Source organism: Tenebrio molitor, chromosome 5, assembly GCF_963966145.1.
Source record: "Tenebrio molitor chromosome 5, icTenMoli1.1, whole genome shotgun sequence".
In the NCBI taxonomy this organism is placed as follows: Eukaryota; Metazoa; Arthropoda; class Insecta; order Coleoptera; family Tenebrionidae; genus Tenebrio; species Tenebrio molitor.
In genome coordinates this window covers 4,672,631-4,696,307 of record NC_091050.1, presented here as the reverse complement: position 1 = coordinate 4,696,307, position 23,677 = coordinate 4,672,631, and the positions used below count along the sequence as shown (strand labels likewise).

At 32.7% G+C, this 23,677-nt stretch overlaps 2 protein-coding genes and 1 long non-coding RNA gene across 5 annotated transcripts in view; 2 read left to right on the top strand and 1 right to left on the bottom strand.

Annotated features, from left to right (window-relative positions):
* The window catches only part of LOC138132334 (uncharacterized), a 49,790-nt gene extending 29,618 nt beyond the window's left edge, over positions 1 to 20,172 (top strand). For all 3 annotated transcript variants that reach the window (XM_069049825.1, XM_069049827.1, XM_069049826.1), the window contains exons 3-6: positions 15,868 to 15,993; positions 16,164 to 16,378; positions 16,486 to 17,699; positions 17,767 to 20,172. In XM_069049825.1, the coding sequence (XP_068905926.1) occupies positions 15,868 to 15,993; positions 16,164 to 16,378; positions 16,486 to 17,699; positions 17,767 to 19,030 (2,819 nt within the window). In that variant the 3' untranslated portion in view covers positions 19,031 to 20,172. The remainder of the gene's footprint in view (positions 1 to 15,867; positions 15,994 to 16,163; positions 16,379 to 16,485; positions 17,700 to 17,766) is intronic.
* LOC138132353 (uncharacterized) lies at positions 272 to 6,739 on the top strand. Its single transcript, XR_011160056.1, has 3 exons — positions 272 to 786; positions 3,800 to 5,876; positions 5,926 to 6,739. It is a non-coding gene; the product is annotated as an uncharacterized lncRNA (long non-coding RNA).
* A 796-nt stretch (positions 20,173 to 20,968) lies between the features above and the next one.
* On the bottom strand, positions 20,969 to 22,116 carry LOC138132352 (proteolipid protein 2-like). Its single transcript, XM_069049853.1, has 4 exons — positions 21,960 to 22,116; positions 21,670 to 21,732; positions 21,342 to 21,605; positions 20,969 to 21,161 (listed from the first exon to the last, which is right to left on the bottom strand). Exons 1-4 carry the CDS (start codon positions 21,975 to 21,977, stop codon positions 21,087 to 21,089), a joined length of 420 nt encoding a protein of 139 aa, XP_068905954.1. The 5' UTR covers positions 21,978 to 22,116; the 3' UTR covers positions 20,969 to 21,086.
* Between the last annotated feature and the right edge of the window lie 1,561 nt (positions 22,117 to 23,677).

Sequence of the window (23,677 nt, the reverse complement as noted above, 5' to 3'; positions counted from 1 at the left end):
TTAAATTTAAACAACAACTTTAAATTAAATTGACAAGTTCAAGTACGTATTTACTTAATGGATACAACGTAAACATAGGTTTGGAAATGATGTCAAAATAGTACCAAGTTATTTGTCGATTTAATTAATTATGCAATTTTAGACGGAAACATCCGCCAAGGAAAATGTAAAACAGCAATTACATGTTCTCCATTGACTAACCATTTGAATTTTAAAATAAGATTATCGTGCCGTGGAGAATATAGATGTGATAATATGCTGCCACTCTCTCTAACTATATGTCGTTTTATTTTAGTAGACAATGGACAATATTACACAGGAGAGTGAGTGAGTACTTGATTGTCATCCGTCCAGGATGATAGTTTAAGTTGACTTATTTTCAATGCATCATCGAGTGTTTTTGCATTTTGCCATAAACAGTGCTATAAAAAAGTTGGTGAAAGCGCATTGTGATTTCCTTCTTCTGATAGGAAATCCACCTACATAAAAAACAATGTTGATTGTGTTACATTTGTGGTGAATACACCGTAACTGTTTCATAGAAGCTCTACGACAATTTCATCGTACACTATCTCATTGATAAGAAATTTTAAATTGACACCTGTGTATTGTTGATGAAATGTACACCTTACAGTTACCTTCTGCGGGTCACTGATTTTGAATACGATTTTGGTAAAACAAAAACTAAACACCTACAGTTTTCCTTAAGAAGTGAGTGTGTGAGTGTCTTTTGCGTACTACACGAAACAAAATTATAATTTAGTGAGTCACAGTAGGAGGAAAAGAGTAAGTTTACCTGCAGCTACATTGTCGTATTAATTCTTCATAACAAACGATTGATTGTTGTATTTAAAGTAATTGCTGTATTCAATTTATCTTAATTATGTGACTTGGGTGCGAAATAGAGCGAAACCGGTCGTTGCAAATTATGCCAATTTTTAATTGTAACTTTCCCTCTTATGTAATTGAACACTGTTTGTCTCCACTTAATTCATGCTAATGTTAGCACGCAATAAAAATGTGGTACTTAAATAATATACAACGATCAAAACATTGCGAAACCTCACTGTCTTTTAATTTATCCTGTGGTTTAAAGCACTTTTGAATTGATCCATAATACATCCTAGTAGTACCTAGCTACATATATAGGACATATAGGAAAGCAGTTTTTTGTGAGTTTAAGAGATTGCTGTGGCCATAAAATTATTCGCTTTTGAGTAAAGTTTTTTAATCAAAATTTACATTCTACAGGATTAAATAATAATACCTTTTGACTTCTGTTTTCCAACAGGCGTTGACAACGTTAATTGGATCATTATCCTTGTTGTTTGTCTTAGTGTTTGAAACCCACGCATGGAACTTGTTTTTGAATTTTGCAAATTCGCATCACAGTTATTTTACTTGATAATCTAAACGTATTAATAAATACTTATAGTAATTTAATTAGGATCTGTTCGTACATGAGGAGCTTTATTCTTGACACAGTTTTTAACTTCTACGGTTTCTGTTCTTTATTCGCAGTAGATAGTTGCAGCTTATTTAGAACGAAGTAAAGTGAAATTGTGCGGTACTTCTAGTGGTAAATATAATTAAAAATCACTTCATTAATGCGAATTAAAAACTTCATCATAGATAAATTACCTAGTAGTGCAACACTGGCGTGGGTAATTTCGACAAAACCCTAATTTAACGATGGTTTTACGTAGATTCGTTGGGCATGCATTAGGTGCCTTTTTCATGCCATTAATCCACGTGAGAATGCAGTTCATTATTCCCAGCATTGTCAGGATTCTAAAAACCGTAAGGTCTACAATAACGATTGACTTGTAGATAGGTAAGTGTGGAAAAAGAATAAAATAAATGAATAAATGTGAAAAATTCCTTTCTACACACACTAAAATGTATACTTTTTTAAATATTCGGGTGGGAATTTGAACTGCAAAACTTAAAATTCTTCTAAAATTCCTTTCCACACAAAAAAAAATATTTTTTTATTTTCTGTATCTCCATTTCTTTTCATACTGTGTTTATTAGAATGCTGTTAAGTAACGGCTCAATCCATTACAAGTAGGTATATTAGATCTTCCCTAACGCACTTAGGTACTGTTTCCAATGCGGAACTCAGCTAATGTGTTTTATTAATATTTTTGACGTGATTTCTCTTTTTCTAGTCTTTGCCTATAAGATACGATCAAGCACTCATACCTATTTTGTTATATTTTTTCTGATTTCTTACTTCTTTTTAATTATTACACTGAACCTCTTAAAATTTAACAATAATTTACTTTTTCATGCAATTTATGCCATCTTTAGATAAATAACTTTCATTTTTGGTTTCAATACGAATATTATAATAATTACCTTTCAAATTTCCCAGAGACCCTCATAAACCTGTAACCCTGTTCATTGGGGAGGCTTTCAGAAAATAGCATTTATATCAGTTCATTAGGGTGGTCTTCTAATCAAAATTTGTCCGTGGTAATTATTTTCAAATGAATGTTATTGCTACATTAGCCAAGTACCAAATTTCAACGCAATACAGTTCCACGCCTTCACAGTGAAACAGACTGGAGAATTTGATAAATAGGATATCAAAACGAAATTTATAAGTATGGAATAAAACGACCAAAATTACGTCGCTTTGGCAACGAATTTCTGTTTTCGTCGCAGGTAATTACCAGAGGTCAATAACTTTTGCTTATAAAATGTAAATCTGTGTATACGCTTCACTGAGTTTTTAAGAAGACAATTCATGTTGTCCGATGGCCTTTAAATGTTATTTTAACACTTGCTGTAATGCGTGATAATAAAATGTTTCTTTCACACATACCTGACTTAATCTGTGAAACATATTTATGCATGGTGTGGTATCACATGAACCATAAAATTTGATTCCGTCCTGAGAATTTCAGACTCATTACGAATGAACGAGTACAGCGTAGACACCTGCTGTAAATATGAATGCACCTTCTTCCAGAAAGTAAAAGATAACGAAAGCACATTATCTATTAATAACAAACGCCAACATACCGTGAAAATTGTGTGAATGTCATGGTTCCTGAGTTGCGTGTACAAATAATCCAACTAGTGATGGTATTCATAACCGGAAGTACGGGCGGCCCAACAAAGTGAACGACGGCGATGCTCATTGTTCTGTCCAGGAGGCGACGTGCTAAGTTGTATGCAATGCGATACACATGATACGGGTTAAGTCCCAGTCTTGGATAAATGGTTCTCTACATTTATCACTTTTAGGGCGGCATGTGCAAATTCTCCGCTTTTTAGTGAGAGGGTTGTAAAAGTGTAACAATTAGGTACGCTGCTGAATAATTTAAGATTTCAAATTTCGTAAGATGATTTGGGAGAGCAGCGGGAAGGCTTTTAAAGCACTTAAACAGCGACAAGTGTCAATCAAAAAGGGGATCAAATGTTTCTTTTTAATTAGGTTTGTACACCCCCATCAAGCCGGGTTTAACAAAAGCTTGTTTTTATCGTAAAGAAAAGGTTGTGGCTTTATGCTTAAAAATTTAAAAGAAACTTACGTAGTCATTTGTTTTGCGGAACCGAACACCGCAATAAGTCAAGATGCTTTTACCTGTACCTATATATCGTGGCATTCGTGGCTGATTTCAAAAAGCGCCCCGAGTCTCATTAGTCATTACAGTAATTACTAATTAGTCAGCAAAATAATTGAAAGAAAAGTCGCCACATGTGAGCCTTGTTTCTAGGCGTAAGTCTATTTAAAATCCTAATATTAATCATGTGTTGACGAAGTTCAACATATTTGTTATTATTATAGGTACAACCGGGAATTCTATTGGTGGATTAAAATGGCTAATGAAAAAGTGGATCAGCTACGATATTATACATCGTGGATATTTTTTTATTTCAATTTAAATTCGAAATACATATTTAAAGGTTTAGCCTTTGAAACCTTAGGCCCTTGGTGCAAAGAAACAATAGATTTCATTAATCACATCGGAGACCGACTTATCGCGGAATCAGGGGATTCAAAATCTAAGAAATTCCTTTTTGAGAGGATTTCCCTTGCCATTCAACTTGGAAACGCTGCAAGCATTCGGGGCACTTTTCCAGATTCCGCATTATTATCGGAAATTTTCGCATTGTAAATTAAAAATGTTATTTTATGTTAAATTTTAATAAATAATTACTGTTTTATTAATAAATATGTACAGATTTTTTCATGACTGGAAGATAGTTTCATTACATTTAAAATCAACAGGTTTAAAAATTAAGAAATCGTAATTAACAGACGATCTGAACGATATTTATTAACGTTGTTTAACAGTGCAATTTTAAAAGTTTAGGATACCAAAAATGTTTGTTCACTATCGTCTCGTTGCAAAATAAATTATTTCGCAAAAACTAGAGAGTTTGAAGAAAATGTTTTGTTGAAGAGACGGAGAACTATTCTTTTGTATCATCTAAAAATATATCAATTACAACGTCTTGATTTGTACTGATATCTCTGTGTTTTATATAACCCGCTACAAAAGTAAATTTCTATTACGTTCAACATGAATGAAGGTTTCGTATGTCTGCAAAAATATAATTTAATATTGGTTACGTATTTGATATCTGAATATATATATATATATTCGTATGAAGAAAATTACAATTAAAATTCGAAATTCATAAAATAATTATGGTAAATTATATGTTTTTAATTTGTTGTAGCCAATTTAGGGCGTCTTCGGTAAGTAGATGTAGTTTGGAGAAACCTTGCTGGAATTTAGTAAGGGGACATTCTTCCAAAATGTGTTGGATGGTTTCTTTTTCTGCACCGCATTCACAAGAAGGGTTTTCACGAATGTTCCAGTGAAACAACATATTATTGCATTTGCCATGCCCGGTTCTAAAACGATTTAATTTACACCAGATTTTCCTAGGTAGGTCAAATCCCGGAAGTTGTTTTGTAGGATCCTCAATTAGATTTTTATTGAAAATATCTACGTCTTGCCAGGCTGCTTTCCAATAGTCAGATTTGGAAAATGGTTCCATGAGAAATTCTTCTTTCCAAAGTGGTTTACGCGATTTTAATCTAAAGGGTGGTAAATTTGCCATGTCTTGTGTTATGGAGTACATGTTCGGTGAATTTTGAAATTTATCCCAAATTCGTTTTGTTACGTATTTTCTTCTAATATCGTACGGAATAATGTGCGCTAGGACATGTAGCCATGGTGTTGGAGTAGATTTTAAAGTACCCGTTATTATTCGAAGTGTGGTATTCAATTGAGCATCTATTTTGTTCACGTGTGCACTGTTCTTCCAGACAGGGCAACAATATTCTGCCGTTGAATATACTAGAGCTAGTCCTGTGATACGTAAAGTGTGTGCATTCGCTCCCCAACTTGTGCCCGCGAGTTTATGTATAATGTTGTTTCTCGTTTTCAGTTTCTGTCGTAACTTTTCGATGTGTAATTTGAAGGTTAGAGATGAATCAAGAGTTACTCCTAGATATGTCGGAGAATAATTATGCTTAATTGTAGTTTCGTTAAAGACTACTTTCAGTTTTCTATTTTTCTGGTTGTTTACGAGATGGAAACAGCAAACTTCTGTCTTTTGAGGATTTGGGCAAAGTCGCCATTTTCTGAAATATTTATTCAAAGGTATTAAATCTTCTGACAGTCGGTTTTCTACATTTTCAAAATTGTGATGTTGGTAAGCCATTGCTAGGTCGTCAGCATAGATGAATTTTCGGGAATTTGTTGGGGGTAAATCACTTGTATATAAATTAAATAAGATTGGTGACAATACTGAGCCTTGAGGTAAACCATTGTTGAGAAATCGAAATTTACTGCTTTTGTCTTCAACGAAAACCCTGAATTGACGGTTAGACAACATATCTTCTAAGAGTGAGACCATTTTTCCACAAGGTATTACATTATACAATTTATGTATTAGTCCATCTTTCCAGACGGTGTCGTAGGCTGCGGTGAGATCAACAAAAACAACTCCAGTCTTTAGACGTTTTTGAAAGCCAGATTCGATATAAGATGTTAGGGCCAGCACCTGGTCACAGCAATTTCTGTTTGGTCTAAAACCTGCTTGCTCTATTGGAAGATGTTCTTCTATTATTGGTGAAATTCTATTGTAGATAAGCTTTTCCAAAAATTTATGACATACGCTGAGTAGAGAGATTGGTCTGTAACTCGAAGCTTCATTGGCGGGTTTTCCGGGTTTTAGTATGGCAATAACTTTTGCTTTCTTGAATTCATTTGGTATTTTACCTGTTGAAACTATGTCATTAAAAAAGACCTAAGCCAGTTTAAACCTATTGGTCCCAGGTGTTTTATGAATTCAGGATAGATGCCGTCAAAACCCGCAGCTTTTCTGTTCTTCAGTGTTTTACCTACTTCTTGCATCTCTTCTACACTAAATGGACGAGATAGTATTTCCGATGTTAATGCTGACTTTCTTTGTTTATATAATTTCCGTTTCATATTTCTAATTTCCCTTTTGTTTAATTTAATAGAATTTGAGACGTTAACCAGACGAGAAGCAACCGAATTTGGACTAATATTAGATTTAGATCTAGTAGTTTCATTAGCCGCTCCTAGTTTTCGAAGTAAAGACCAACAACTGCGACTAGAATGAGTGAAGTTCATGTTTTCCATAAGTTTGTTCCATTTTTCTTTTCTTGAGTTATTCAATGATTTTAATAATTCATCCGCTGTGTCTATATTTGGGCTTTTTTGATATTTGTCAAACAGATTATTAGTAGTACTCGACCAACATGTTGTATATTCTTTCCGGAATCCTCTTGGAATGAACTTTTTAGCGGCACTTTTAATCGCTCCTACGAATCTTTGATAATTGTTGCTGGTTGGTGGGATCCAACGAACGGTTTGTTCTACTTGATTTCGAAATGTTTTCCAGTCAGCTTTTTGAAAATTCCAACGTGGTTTTTGGATAGTGTGGGATAACGGAATCTGTATACCGACAGTTATTAATACTGGCCTATGCTGGCTATGGGGAAAGTCATTTAGCACACAACGTGATGTTTGCAAAGGTTCATCATTGTTATTTGAAGTCACAAAACACAAATCTGGGTTGTAGTCCCTTTGCCACCGTGCAGAATGAAAGCTCTTCCTATCTTTAGCATCAAATATTAGATGTAAGTTATGTGACTCTGCCCATCTAAGTAACAATTCTCCGTTTTCATCGTTGTCTGCATAACCCCATTGATTATTATGACAATTGAAGTCTCCAATAAATATTGCTGGGTGTTGGCAGTTTAAGTTAAGTATGTCTGGCCATCGAGCATTAGGCGGTTTATAGATGTTAATAATGTGAAGAAAAAACAGGATGAATTGAACAATATTCAGGAAATGTTTTGATTCAAAGGATCACAAATCTTTTAATTTTAAGAACTTAGCAGTCAGGCAAAAAATATGTCTACAATAAATGAAATACATTTTATCTGTTACCTCTAAGTTTGTAGTTAAGTAGTGATCAGTAATTTCAAATTTAAAATTTTAAAATTGTTAGAATTAATTGTTAATTTTTTTGTCAATTTTGCTAAGTAACTTGACTCAGTATAGTTATGGCGAGTACTTATGGTCCTCCAAAAATTCTAACGGAAACAGAGTTCAGTACAATTTTACCAGAATATACCTGAAATTTTAGATTTTAGACTTAAGATTTTAGAGTTGGTATAAAACTATATTGGTTTTTATTTATATCCATCGTTGTAAATTTTCCAACTGTAACAAAAATTCTAAAACAATAAACGTGAAACCTTAAAAAAGATTTTTTTAAACCTTTAACCAGTTCCGTTCTACTGAAACAAGTCCAACAAGCAGGCTTTGTCCTCCAAATTAATTTGACAGTAGCACACTAAAAATCTACTACTTGTTAGTTTATTTGTTGTATACAAGTGGATTCAATTTTGAGTTAATCAGTTACTTCAACAACAATTGTTCGAACATGGTCCACATCATAAATTTCAATAATTTTCAACAAGTGTCGCAGGTAATAGACAACAGGTTTCATAAACCAACATACGAGAGTGGCTCATCATTTATTGTCCCTGACGCAGAAGGCTGTGATTGATAAATGAAAAGCTATTTGTTAACGAATGGTCTTTTATTGACAGTATCCTATATGAAATTTAATTGGTGCCTTTTTTTAGTCTTAAAATTATTCGATCAATTATTCAATGCAGCTTAACCTTTTTTAATTGGATATAATCGAGATGCGAGTTAATACCTCCGCAAAATGAGTTTTGCAACGTAAACAATCTATGATGACGTAAAGTAAGTTTACCTAATAGGTAAATCTGAACCTTCATATGAAAAGCATAGGTTCTAAAGTGGCTAGAGAATTTTGTGAATGTGTCGTAACAAACAAACACTATAAATAGACTAATTACAGTGTATTTTTTTCTTTTCCGTACTGCTGTAGATCAGAAGTTCATTCGATAATAGAATAACTGTCTAGACAAATTTAACAATCATAGACCAGGATTCAGATCAATTTCTTAAAAGACTTGTTAAAGTCGATTGAATTTAGGTTCATTATTTTAATAGAAGCACCAAGACGCCAATGTAGAGAGCAGAGACACAGGAGTTCTTCAACTTTTCGAAATTTAGTGTAATGTACAGGAAAAGTTATGCTAAAAGTCTTTGGAAATCCAGTGGAGTGCTTTTGATTGAGAGTGTAAAAGGGAGATATTATGCTAAATTAATTTTCAAAAGAAAGGAACAATCGTGTGCCGTCCTATCAGGACCACGCTCCAACTCACAAGAGCTACACTTTCATGGCTGCTATCCACAGTGTCGGTTTTGGAGTATTGAAGATTTAGCCCTAGTGATTGCTGTTTATTAACTGTTGTTAAAAAACCACGTTCATGGGTACCTACTTACCTAATTAATTACAAATAAAAAACTGTGATGTGGAATGTATTGTTTGAATTTTCCTAGACTTTGTCATAACATGATATAAAAAAAACATTAAGTCATTGAGTATTGACCAAAATTCGTAGGTCTTTTCTTAAATTTAATTTTATTGGCTGGAGAATTTCAGGACCATTTTTCTGCAGCTGATCATTCTTACGACGACGATTTGTATGAGATACCGTTGAATTATATTTTATCACACCGTATAACAACACGATAAATAAAGAGAGTTAAAATTTATTTGGGAATTTTGTTCCCGAAGTTTTTTTTTGAATATGCAGTGAACTATGTACATAGAAGCCCGTGTACTGTCATTCTCATTACCGTTGCAATTGTTTTTGTCTAGTGGTTACAATGACGACGAGATACTTCTGGTGCACAACGGATTATTGTTAGATTTCGTTGAAACGAAAATATTAGATTCGTTGAAAAACGCGCCAACAGTTTGAAAAAGAAACTCTGTCAAAACCGAAAGTGTTCCACTGGGTAAAAAATTTTAAAGGTGGTCTAACACGCGTCGAAAATTTGTCCCACGCAAAACGTCTACGAAGTTTTATTACTGAAATCAATGGTCGCCGTGTTTTGGGATACTGAAGATTTTTATAATGGACCAACGTACAATTAATGCTCCTTATTATACTCAACTGTTGTATAAAAAATGAAGCCATCAATCACAAATGTAATTTGTCAAAACGCACACCCACATATACACAGTTGACCTAGGAGATAGGAGACACTGGACAGATTACTGGAAGACGCTTCCACATCCTCCTTCAGTCCCAACCCGTCACCTTACGATTTTCAAAATATTGGGTGGCGTTGAATTTGAAAATTTTAGTGAAATGAAAAAAAATTCTACAAAACTGACTTGAAACGCAACCAAAAACCTTTAGTAAAGAGGGTGTTATGAAGGTGCTAAGGGGACAGCAGATTATGTAGAGTTAAAAGAAGAGTACTTAGAAAAGTAGCATTGATTTGTAAATATCTCGATCCAATAAATTTTTATCTATAACAAAATTTCAGGTTACATTTGAACCACTATCGTATAATAAATAATATTCGCACACCACTAAATACACCAGAAATCCTTAAATGGCCAATTATTTTTTACCCTTGGGGTACGGGCAGACACATTTATTTTATTCAAGAAATGAAATCTTATGATAACGAGTGTTGAAATTTGAATAAAAAAGTTGTTGACTTTTGCAAGTGAAAATGTATTCATCACCTTATTATTAACTTTAACTACGCAAACTGAGAATCAACAAAAAATACAGCTCTCTCAATTAAGGAGTGTTTTTTTTGTACGTAAAATCCTCATTTTTCACACTGATATTCATTGTAACGTGAAAAGTAATTATAATGAATTCGCTTAATTAATTTTTTTATAAATACAAAAACTCGTGTAATATTCGTTAAAATAATTATTATAATAATTATTTATCATATGTATTCATACCTATTCAATTAATTAATACATTTTACGTCAGTATTATTACATAGATATGTACAGGGTGTTTGAAGGAAAACGTTCGAGTGGATTTATTTCTGATGTCTTTAACGTAACGTAACTTTGTAGAGTTGTCACACCACGCCCTCAACCGCGTCCAGCCACTGCTACTTCAAAAGCAAAAATAAATAAAAAGTCTATCTACATTAAGCTGAGGTTCTTATAAAATTTTCAAGTGTGTCTTGGAAAACAAACAAAACACAGTCAATAATGTGATGGTCAATAAATTAATTAATTATTTGATAATTTCCATTTCAGTTGATCAACAAGGCGTTATAACACGCATTAGTAAATATTCCAACATTTTAAATGTTTTCCACGACACACTAAAAATGTTTATAAAAGACCCAACTGAATGTTGATAAATATATTTTTTCTATTGAATATTGGACCTCAGTCAACTTGTTAATATCATTGACTTCAGAAAGAAAATCGCTTCAAGATTACGTATTACGAAAATACATGCTAATATGTGGCAATTTGAAAAAACAATTTAATCGCGTGGCATTAAAGTTAATATTGAAAAAATCACAATTATATGTTTACAGCACATACTCGTATAAGACCTTTTACTATGAATTATATTGTTTGCCGAAAATGCCTATTAATTAACGCAGTTATGGCTTGCGGCGTTTATTGGAAAATCACTTTTTTAAGATATGAAAAAACATAGCATGGAATAGTGACTTTCTGCTATTTGGCAGTCCAATACTAAATTAACAAGTACGCCAGTGTTGCTGCTGGAAAGATTAGTTAGCTTGCTTGTGGTAACACAAAAACGGTATGCTTTGAGTGGTGCAACAAGGTGCAACTGTTGCACTTCATATAATATTAACAATTCTAAGACAAAAACTGTTCAATTTATGTCATATGTAATCTTTAAACTAATAACTATATATACTTTAATAACAAATAAAATGATTATAACAAATCACAACAATTGTTTATTTCATCTTGGATTTAATGGCAGTTGCAGTGCTGTATTTCAGCTTTAATTTTATGAGAGAGTGAATAAGACAATGAATGTACGTAGATACATTTATAACCTTCCTCAACTTCAGACTTCAGAAACACAATCTGATTTATATCTATTAATATTAACGAGAAGAACTTTTCTTTGGGATGATTGTAATTATAATTAAATGTGAGAAATCTTCTGTGGGAAACACTTTTAACGTAATTAAAAATAATTTTATTTAATGACTAGGGGAAGTAACAGAAGAAGAATGTGATTCGCTGAACATTTAATTTGTGAAACAATCAGTTCTTGTCTAATTTACTGAATATTTTGTGCTGATCTTGTTTATTTATTTTGTTGTTATTTATTACCTAAGGTCATTTATATAGCGGTAGCTATTTGTGGAAGAAATTCCCGACAGATAAATCAAGTAAGACGGGAAATCGTGTTTTTCAAGCCTAACAGTAGCAAAAAGTGGATCAATCTGAAGGCAATAAAATCTTTTTCGTGAAGAATTCGCGAGATCATCGCAACCTCTGCTTAATGTTTTGTTTATTTGAACATGAGAACAAAGAATAATGTACGATTAGAGTCTATTCTTTTGCTTTGATAAATACGAATGGACATGCAAGAAATTAAAATAAAATAAAAATGGACATCATTTCTGAAGTGTTCTTGTTTCATTCATCAATTATTGTAGATATGTACTATTAAAACTCTGTACATACTTGTACTTGTTCATATCATATTATATTATTCAAGTTTATATTTTCTATACAGTAAAATACATTTAGGCAAAATGAATATGTATTCTTTAAATATGTACTTGGGAAATGATTGACAAATTAATCACATTTCTCTATTTGATTCCAAACTGAAACTTTTTAAATTAAAAATTACTTGGAATATTGAATATAAATAATATTTTGTAGATGAATCAAATGACAGTAATTTTATTTTCCAATTTTTCCATTTACATGCACCTGCGTTATCAATAACCAACAATGGTCTACTTCCGTTCCCGATAATAATCGTACATTATCTGTATAAGATAATCATGTAATTTCGTTCTTTATTTGATAATGTTAAATGAAACAAGCATGTACCTTAAGGGTTACAAAAATTTTTGTTGCTATTACTCAACTGTGCTTCAAAGATAGGGAGGTGTAAGGGTACCAATTCTCGAGCTCCTTTGCATGCGAAATTTAACATTTTATCTCCCGTAACCCAGACGAGAGAAAAATATTATTAGTGCGCGAATTGAGACTTGAAAGCAAGATGTTGAAAATGATGTAGTAAAACTCCTTGCCTTGTCAAGAAAACGGAAAACATTCGTAATTTACTGAAATTAAAATTTTTCGTTTGCATTTCATTCAAAGAAAATATTTTATTACAAAGGATAAAGAATATTTTTAAAATAGCAGTCGTAGGTAGAATTTCCAGCAAATATTATGCTGCTAAATATATTTTACGTTTCACAGAATTTTAAAAATAATTCTGTGAAAAAGATCAGGTATGTATTACGCCGATTCGTTGTATTTTTGATTAGGGATCGGCGCTACGAACCAAATGTGCACATGTGCTGATGGGTCGTTCAATAAGAATTATTTATTGAAGAGTACTATTTTAAGAAATTACAAATTTCACGATTTGTGTTAATTTTAGTACTGTTTTGAATACAGTGAGTTACACAACTAGCTTTTAATACAAGCGTGATGAAATTTGAGCAGCTTTTGGGACTTCAATTGCTTAAACATTTAACCTAACGCTTATAATATTTGCGCTAAGTAAATTAAGTTGGGGTGTAGCCGTTTGTTTCTATAGATACAACGCAACCCTTTCGACAATAAAAGTTTTGTTATATTATGTACTCGTTCAGTTGTTACACCCCCACGAATACGCTTTTAGCTCAGCAACCTTTTTAATTAATTCAACTGTCAGGAGGTAAAGGAAGTAGGAAACATGTTTACCAAGTACCATCCTGATTTTATTGAGATTGCCTAATGCCGGTTACACAAAAATTACCATTTAATTAGTTATTCTTTTGTTACCTAAGAAGTTTTGTACCCCCCTTAATTTACATTTTTCGCATTTTAACCGCTTCTTTGTCTTTAGATTCATGGAGGAGTCTTAAACATTGAAACTTTTTGTAAATTAGCATGTAGCTTATCTCTAGATATATTAATATGAAAATGATTTTAATGTGTTGTGCAAAGCCAGACAGATGTTGTAGCAAAGATGTCAGAAATTCAGCTTAACAATTTGATTAATTTATTGTCTGAAAACGTGTATCCAATAATCTAAGGAGATTATACATACATATACATCATATTTTAGTGCTAATTATTCCATTGCAATTTCAAATAAATATTTAAATTGCATGTTAATTGAAATATTTCTCTTACAGTGCTGTGAATAAAATACATAATTCTTCGGATTTTTTTAATCTTTGTTAATTCAGAATACGCAAGTTTTTAGACACTAGAGATACTAAAGACAGCTCCACATGATACGTAGCTTGGCCATGCCGTGTGGTGCCGCATTAGTACCATTACCAAAAGCGTAGTGTAACATTGTAAAGCGGAGTGCTGATAAATAAAGGATTGGAATACTACTGAAATAACAATGTTTTATAGAATTAGAAGTATAACGATTTGTTATGTAATTAAAATTTAATGCGTATATGAGTTATATGAGGAACCTTGCTTCATTCATATTGAGATGAACCTTAACCTAGCTATCTGGTTCAAGGCAAATATGTATACTACGTGTACTTATCTTTCGTGCAAATAAACCTTCCAAATATGTCGTATGATAAAAATGTTGTTTGTGTACTTTTTAATTTGCTTTACGTGAATATTCGTGTCTATGAAAAGTTGTGGTGTGGCGTAATTACCTACAATGTCCCAACACCGCTCTATTATTAAAATTTCATACAAATTACAAACTTCAGGTAACCACAAATTGATGTATGTATGCTGTAGAAGGGCTGTTCAACTTTAACAACTTAACTTGAAATGTTGATATATATTTTACTTATACTCACAGAAAAAAATGTAAAATAGTTATTCACATTTTTTACTTTAACTGTCATATTTGTGTTATAGTTTTTTGGTCTCTTAAATTTGTAAGCAGAGTCAGAAAGACATTATACGCATCCATTATTATAATTATAAGTCGCCATTGTGACTAATAAATTCTAGTCAAAGTGAGGATAGGGTTTTAACAGTTTCCACATTGTCTGAACTATGCGGTATTCCGCAGATTGCCTAAAACATGCCAGCCAATCTGCAAACAGCCTAGCCTAAAACAATAGTCAATCCGCAAATTTTCTGCCGGTTAGGGCATTGTGCAAATTGGCTAGGCATTTCGAGGATTGACTGATTTCCCACATTCTCACAAATATAGGCATATCGTTCCAAGGTTAATTTGAGTTAATTATTTATTATAAAATACGTATGATTAGGTACACATTATGTGTAATCTGTTAAGATACTAAATCTTTTCACAAAGAAGAAGAGAAGTGTGACTTTAAAGCGTAAATTTTAGAAAAAAAATCTCATTTAATTAAATCGTTTAAATTAAAATTATTTCAAGTAATTTTAGTACTAATTAGGTATGTCTGACATTATTAGTGCAGCAATAATAACGTTTTTCTTTTTACAGTGCAGAGTAACACACTAAATGAGCATGTGGAATGAGTGAGAATTCTATTTTTATAACAATGAATAAAATTATTATAACATTATTTTAAAAATTATATGAAATTGAAACAGTTTGGTTTGTCGGTTGTAAGAAAAACAAATCATTTTTGTAGGGCTGCATGCTCAAATTAAACGGTCATATTAAATGAGTCAATTAGCTACGCTGTCATTACACAGGCACAATTAACTTAAAATTTAATTTACTTCCTTTGATTTTGCGTATCCGTATTGATTTCTGATAAAACCGATGTAGCACCAATTATTTTATTAAACCATTAAATTAAGTCTACGGTGATATTGTGTTCTGAAAAAAGAATAACCGCATACTTACCTAAATAAGCCTTGCGTTTCTGGACATTAGTTTCGTTTTTCTGTATTTTTTTTAATGTCTACTCAAATCTTTCGAAACTTACTTATCTTAAGCCTGAATATTTCTTATTTTCAGTGACACTAACTAGCATACAGTTCTTTCTGCTTTCACTTGTCTTGTGCTATAATAGAACAGTTATGCTAGAATGTCCTCAATACTTATAATTACACTCCTGCGACTAAAATGGAGTTAATAAACTTTCAACAGAACAAGCAGGTTTAAAATACCTATTGTATTTAGAACTTCAGTAGCACGACCAGAAATCAATTGATTTGTTGTTGTTGTCAACTTAATATAGCTTTTGTATTTTCTTGCACGGTTTAAATGAATATCGGCGGTTACTGACGTGTAGATTTTGCTTCTTTAATGCGAGATGATTTAATTAATTTATTTTTTTTTTTTAGGTGACGGTTCACAGTCGGATAACGAAGCTTGCGGAGAAGCAAATTCCGATCACGAAGAACAAGAAGAGAAGGAAAAGACTGACCAAAGTCAACAAACCACACCTACAACCCCTCCAAATGATTCCGGTATGTTTACAATTCAGTTTTTATAATATATTTATTAGTCAGGTTAGAAAAAAATATTAATTACACAGCACATAAACCAAATTTTAACTTTAGATTTTGAAATTCACAACTTATTGAGGTGAAAATTGTGTACTCGTATATTATTGAGGTTACTGTTATGATTGCCACAGATAGTCCAAATAGTCAACGTTACATCTTAGAAACTATAACAATGACAACAGTTACGGAGCAACGGATTCTTCGTGAGGTTGAGGAAGAAAGGAAAAATTCAAATTCAAACATAATTCCAGGCGGTTCTCCCATCAATGGCATACTAAAGGGCGGAAAGCTTTGGAAGCAACAAAGTATTGAAGCCAATACAATCAAACTCCCTGAACCACAACAAGTAAGTTTGCGTTCTAAAACTTGAGAGTTAGAAATATAACATTTAAACGTGCCGACGTGTTCTGAATGCCTTTGCTTGGTATAAAGTTAAGTAAAATCTTTTTCTAGATCGTTGAATCAAATGTGGCCTCAGATGAAGAGAGCAGCAATCGACGTTCGGTGCGTTTCATAGAGTCGGAAAAAAATAAACGCGATAGTTGTGATGGAGCTCCTGATAATTCGTCTGAAGAGAACACAAAAACGGAAAATAGTAACGTACAAACGAAACAAAATGACAACTGCAAAAGCTCGATATCCCCAGAATCGACAGAGATGATGTTGACTTTTAAACTGGGTAACCACGTCCTAATTTCTAATAACAGTTTGAAACCAAATTCAGCTGTGCGTCAGCTTTTCCCTTGTACTAAACAGTTGGATGGTAAAGCGGAAGATGAATCTATACATCAGTATTTGGTAACTGCGGAGTCACTGCGAGCGTTTGAAGAAGCCAAGCGTTCTAAACTCCCACAAATCATTCAAAGCGGGGAAACTGATGAGTCTATTAAACGAGCTATTGAACGCAACACCCTTCGGCGTTCCCTTATACGTTACGAACCGAGAAGCAAAAAGAATGTGCAAAAGACTGACAACTCCCTTGTAGAAAGAATTAAACAATTAACTTGTGATGTGGACGATATTAATCAGACTGAAGAAATACCGCTTCGGGCAAGTCCGCCGGGAGAAGAGGCAAGAAACTCACCTGAACTTAGTCAACCTATCTGTAAGAATTCAGACAAGAGTTTTTCCCCATCGTCGTCGTCAACTGCTAGTTCCAATTCATCATCAATGTCTTCCACGTATAAAAAAATAACGGATTTGTTCGGAAAGAGAGATAAAATTCCTGATACACAAAACAACATTACGAACGAAACTTGCAAACTTGCACCTTCTTTGCCAGATTTAGGAAATGGGGGTTCTCATATTCACGAAATTGCAGAAGCCAACCACGGTATGGTTTCTAAAGTGAATTCTACGAACGAGTCCAGAAAACAATTCCTTTCAACGTTGGCTCCATTGACAGCTTGCGTGAGTGGCCTGGGCAACGCTGATGAATACTATTATCAAATGAGTAACCATGTCGGAGAAAGAGCGTCTGTGGCTAGCTCTGTGGGAACTGAATATAGTCTAGAAGACATAGATGAAGGTTTAAAGAATGGTGAAGAAGAATCTAAAAAGATTGCTCCAGACGTTCTAGCAGGAACACCTTCTGCTTCAGAGTCAGGTGACGAATTGGCCATGTTTGTTCAGCAAGACGCAAGTAGAATTGAACGAATCAAGAAAAAGTAAGTGTTTTGTGTTTTGTGTTTTTGTACAATTTTTTTTGTGGTTGTTATAATTTATACTCTTCAGGTATCAACCTGAGCAGTCAAGTAAAGAGGACGATGATGATGAACACGACGATTACGGTTTTAACAGGAGACCTAGTGTACGCGGGATTAAGCCAAGATTTGGTTCAACGACTGAAATATTACAACAAATACAAAACCAGCTTCAACCTCCAGTTTCAACTGCCAGAGTTGCATGGCCTTATTATTCCGAAAGTGGTTTGACCGGTGTGGACAATTCGAAATCACGAAATATAAATCAGAACATGCCAAATTATCAATATCCAAATGTACCTGAAGAAGTCAAGACTAGAAATTTAGCACCACAGTATCGACCTACATCACTTCAAGATGAAAATATCTATCAAAATTGTACAAATCAGAGATGCATTAGGGAAGTTTATAGGGCCAACGGTAATCAGACGTATTCTTCTTTCGTGAAAGTAGGTGGGGCTTGTACGGAGTATTATCAGTCGTTACCTAGAACTCGTAATGGAAGACCTCAGTCGCCTCCACCTTTAGAGTTATCTAAAAATTATCATCAAACAATGGTTTATATTCCTTACAACCATATTGAAGGTTACCAACAAGCTCCTTACTATCAGTCAAACGATTACGTAAGAGTTTCAAATCAAAATCAAATCAATAAAAGGTATATCGAACCGATTTATCAACAAAGGATTCATTCATCGCATGTAGATGAGCATCATTATGCGTCAAATATGTTGCCTCCTATGCCTTTGAAACCCATCGTTAGGATTCCGTTATCTCAACAACCCCATTTGATGACTTCTAGAAGCGAATCTCCGGTACCGGGCCAATTTTCCACCGCTCGATCAACACAAACCCCTCTAGCGACATCATCGACATGTAATTATTACCCTGGAAACCCTCGATATAGGCCAATGGTTGGGCCCGTCTGGCCGAATGATTGTAATTACGCGACAAAAACTAACAGACATAGCTTCCCTTCGGCGGTTCCTAGATATCCACCGGCCGACAGCATTTCATTAACAGACAGCGATAGTCAACACAGCGGGCAAATTCCTAACGGCTTTCGACAATCTGTTGAAGTGACATTCTCATCGCAAAAAGATTCTCTTCCGAACTCCCCAACGAAACCTCGATTTCTTGAAAGAGGTGTTCCCGAAGGTGCTGCAGCTAGTGTTCCTTCTCAGGATGCAACAATAAATTCACAAAGTTCCAGCAGCACCATGACTTCTCCCACATCTCCCCAAAATCCTTCTCACACTAACCAAAAACCATTGTTTTATGCGATGAACGTTTGACCAGATGAATAGTTACATGTGAAAGTCAACATTTGTTTCTTTAATGCATCACCTAAATCTAATGGGAACGTTCTTTGAAAAGTAAACCTAGGTTATCAAGGTCGACGACGACGAGAGAGATATGGTAAGGAGATGTGAAAAATTGCTTTAAATGAAAGCATTATCGACATAAAGAAGACTTTAAAATGTAGGTTATAATAACCATAAAGGCAGAATATTTACAGTATTTCAAATTATGTGTAGGTATGTCGTTTAAATGTCACGGTAACGAATCTTTACAGTAATAATTGTAGCAAAAATTCATCATGTTATCCAAATATATTTATTATATTAAATTAAGCGTACATAGCTAGTTTATATGCGTATTTGAGCAATTTTGAAATCTATTATATTATAATAAAATTTTGTTCAAGACGTTGCTACAATTTTTAAAATAGATTTGTTATGTTTCATTTAGATCAATTCAGTATTGAATAGATTAACAGCTCTAAAAAGTTGTTACAAAATTTAGGAGTTGAATGTTTTTTTTAATGTTATATCAAATGTATAGACTAGTAGTCATTGTTGCCAAAAATGAGATTCCATTACCAAAGTATTATAGGTACCTAGATAAGTGTTATTGACCAAATAATTAATATATTTTAACTCATGCTTTCGAAAGGCTCTTTGTCCAGTTTTTTAGTTAGACTTACCTCAATAATGTGTGATTCGAAATTTGACAAAGTTGCTTTGAAGTACTTGAAACTTGAAAGTAATGTAGCTTTAATGTATTGATTAAAATATTTATTATTAAATTGTTTACTAAACTACTTGTAATATTAAGAAAATTATAATATTTATTTATTAATAAAAAGTGAGATAAAATTAGAACGGTCTAATATAATTTTGTAATTTATTAGATATTCTATGTACAAAATGATCTTTTTATCTTAAATATTGCTCATAAACAAAGTATACACTGAGAGGTTGGAATTGGTTTTTGTAAAAAAAAAAGTTAAAGAGAATATATTATTTTGTTAATGTTTTTACGTTGTATTGATTTTCTAATATTTTATATCAACATTGTTTACAACAATTGACCTTATAATTGCCCATCAAACTGACATGTGTATGAAATTATTAATAAATTTATTGTATACATAGTGTTTGTATGCATTGTCTCATTTCTTTTTCTAAGAAATACTACTTTATTAATATAAAGTATAGGTACTAATGGTTCTACAATTTATTAATCAAGTTCCAAGAAGCGAAGGCGCGTCCGTTCAATGACTAAAAGGGAGTGGTTTTGTCGAACAGTTTACTTAAAAAACGAACGAATTTCGGCCAGCGTCACCTATTTATCGAAAAGTTGGGACCAAACGCGGCACGAACGCAACGCTCATTGGCCGACCAATGAGCGGGCAGAGTACCCCGAACAAAACCGAGATATAAAAAAAAATATCCTAACATAACTTTAAATTAAAAACACCAATACGCTACATATTTACTCTTCTGCTTGGCTTAATCTTTCTGAAGTGTAATTACTGTAATTGATGAGAAAACAAGGACAAGATTATCACGAATTCCTTAGTTAATTGTCTTTGTAATAAAAATATAATATGTACTTTTACTATTGGCGGATATATACTCGTACCTACAATCATCCTCGACTTTCATGTTGGCGTCTTAGTACAGATTATTTGATATTAAAAAAATATAAATCTAAAATCGAAATATTTATGGCTTAATGGCTTTCATATTTTACAATGTTAACAGATAAAAACATATCTGATAAAATTGGAGGTTTGTGAGGGCAGCAACGTTAGTTCAGAATAATTGTGTAATTTTCTTTTAAATTTAGGAAATGTGGAGCACCTTATTTATTAGAAACTTTTTGTAGAATTTATAAAATAATCAATAACCATTCTTTGATCTTAACGATAATAATTAATACTAAAATTTTATTTTTATGATTTTATTATAATTTACACGTTAATTTTTTTAGTGAAAAATTTGTATTTATAACAAGACATTGGTAAAACTAAATAAATAAATAAATAAATAAATAAAGCACTACCTAACACAAAGGTTGTTTTCTGAAGTTATCGTATCCGTCCAACAAATGTGCTATAATAGCGATAAGACCCAGCACCTGAAATTTATTTAAAAAATTACTTTGCATCCAAATTGTATCTATTGGTAATAATAACAAATAATTAATCTAAATTTTTGAAAAATATTGTACATTTAAATTTAATAACAATAGCAAAATTAACTTATTATTTTAATTCTCAAGTAAGCTTTGTGAAAAATAAGAAATCGGTACACTTACCCCTCCAGCAATGAACCTAGCAATGGATCCACCATAATGAAAAACTAGTGCCACCGCAATAACATAATATACTGCCAAAATGATATGAAAGAAAAATTGAAATCTGTTCCAGGACAAAGGTATCTTTTCAACAGTTCCAGTCAAATATATTACTAATAAAAATGTAGAAATAATTATTGAGATTATTGCTGCTGCTTCGAAGAGACTTATCACCCATCCGTACGCATTAATTGCAATTAATAAAACTGCTACAAAACTGGATACCTGCGTTTTAAAAGAAAATTTAATATTAATATTGTTTCAATTAGAACGTGATTTATGTACTTACCACTTCTACGATCTTGCATATTCCTTGCAATGTGCCCAAGTAACCACTTCCAATAATTTGTGACTGAAATAAAATGTTAAAATTATCACTAACTGAATAAAGTCAACTGTTTGTAAAGTATCTAAAGATATAAGTCTTCAGCATTAGTAAGTACAAAACTAATATTTAAGACTCGTTTGAATTACATATCTTAATTTGCTTTTAATCTTGCAATTTTATTTTAACAAGCAACTACCACTTTTATCTAATTACTATTCATGTAGTTAACAACAAGTTATGAAAAGACTCACCGAATTTTCTGAAGACATTGTTAGTACTTTGATGGCATTTATCAAACTAGATTTTAGCTTTTTGCTGATCCCCTAAATACATACGACAAATATTTTATCTATATTTTTGTCATAATCTCCTTTACTCAGAATTACTTGACACAATGATATATACCATATAGTCAATACTGTTATCTTTTTTTAGAAATGTTGTTTACCAAAATTAGTAAGTATGTACAAATCCCCCTACACATCGACACAATTTTAAACATTTTTATATAGGTACTTTAATGACAAAAAATTTACGACTTTTCTGACTTTTTAAGTTATACAGGGTGTTTGAAAATTGCTAGTACAAAAAAATACTGGCAATTGGTGATGGTGAGTTAAAGTCATCGGCAAAAAAAAAATTAATAAAAGCCCTCTAGTTTTCGAGATAAAAATTACTAAAAATTGGGTTAAAATTGTTAGTACCATTGTTAGTTGCCAAAATCTTGCAAAAAAATATTTATTTTTCATATTGTTGTATAGTCCTTCATTATCACGCTTGGTTACCAAGGTTTAAAAAATACTGCCCCGCCTGAGGCGTAAAATATGCTGGGATAGGGTTACTTTATCCCTTTTGTTTAAAAAAATTAAAAATTGGTTTTTTGGATTTCGTAGGGCTTCTAGATGCCACAGTTTTTTTTTGTACTAGCAATTTTCAAGCACCCTGTATATAAACGTAATTTAAGAATTTTAAATTACTCAAAACAATTAGGGAATAATGTAAAATATTGATAAAAGACTTCTTCGCAAGTAGTTTAATATCCAAAATTAAATTCAAATACCAAGTCTTCTTAAAACATGTATCAACGCTAAATATTCATTTTAATCTGTTGATACTTGACTTAGGTTTTCTTTCAGAATAGGCAATAAACATCAACTTTGTTCAGTCAGTGTCAGTAGTGCATAAAGCGCAGTATCTTACACAAAGTATGTATACTCGTAAGAAATATTGCTATGAGTGGTACTAATAACTGAGCATACACGATCAAAATGTGTTTTCTTAATTTAGTAATTGCTTTTGGAAAACTAGAAATGTTGGACGAAGACAAGGTCAAAGTCGACCATTAACAAAGACCCCAAGGTGGGTGGCCAATCTTGCAGAAATATACAGTCTGTGTATATTATACAACCTTGCTTCCAAGTGAATCTACTGCCAATACTGAAAGGCTAGTATCACGGTAAACGGTATGAAATCGTCTTCACAATAGGTATAATGATTGGACTCAGGTATTCTTTAGAATGATGAGTCCAGATTTAGCAGACGATGTAATAGTAGCGTCCGTAAACGTGGAACAAGAAGTACAATTTGTTCAAGAACGACCACAACATGAACTGAATTTGGGCTAGAATAAATACTAGTAGTCACACGGATCTTTACATTATGGGTAATGATTTCTTAAAAGTTCAGAGGTATCACGATGATATCACAGTCCATAGTGTATCTATGTATGTCAACACTTCACAAGCAAATCTTGTGAATCAATTATTTTACGTACAAGGTGTTGATCAAAGTGGCTTGCTTGTTTGGCAAATGGAAACTGATTGGAACACGTCTAGAATGATTTAATTATGACACCAAACACACTTTATTTAAAGCTGGCTCCTGGTTCGAAAGTAAATCTGTTACCATCAAAATTTTCATCGTCACTCTGTTAATTATATGTATTACACATTGATTGGAACTAGACATA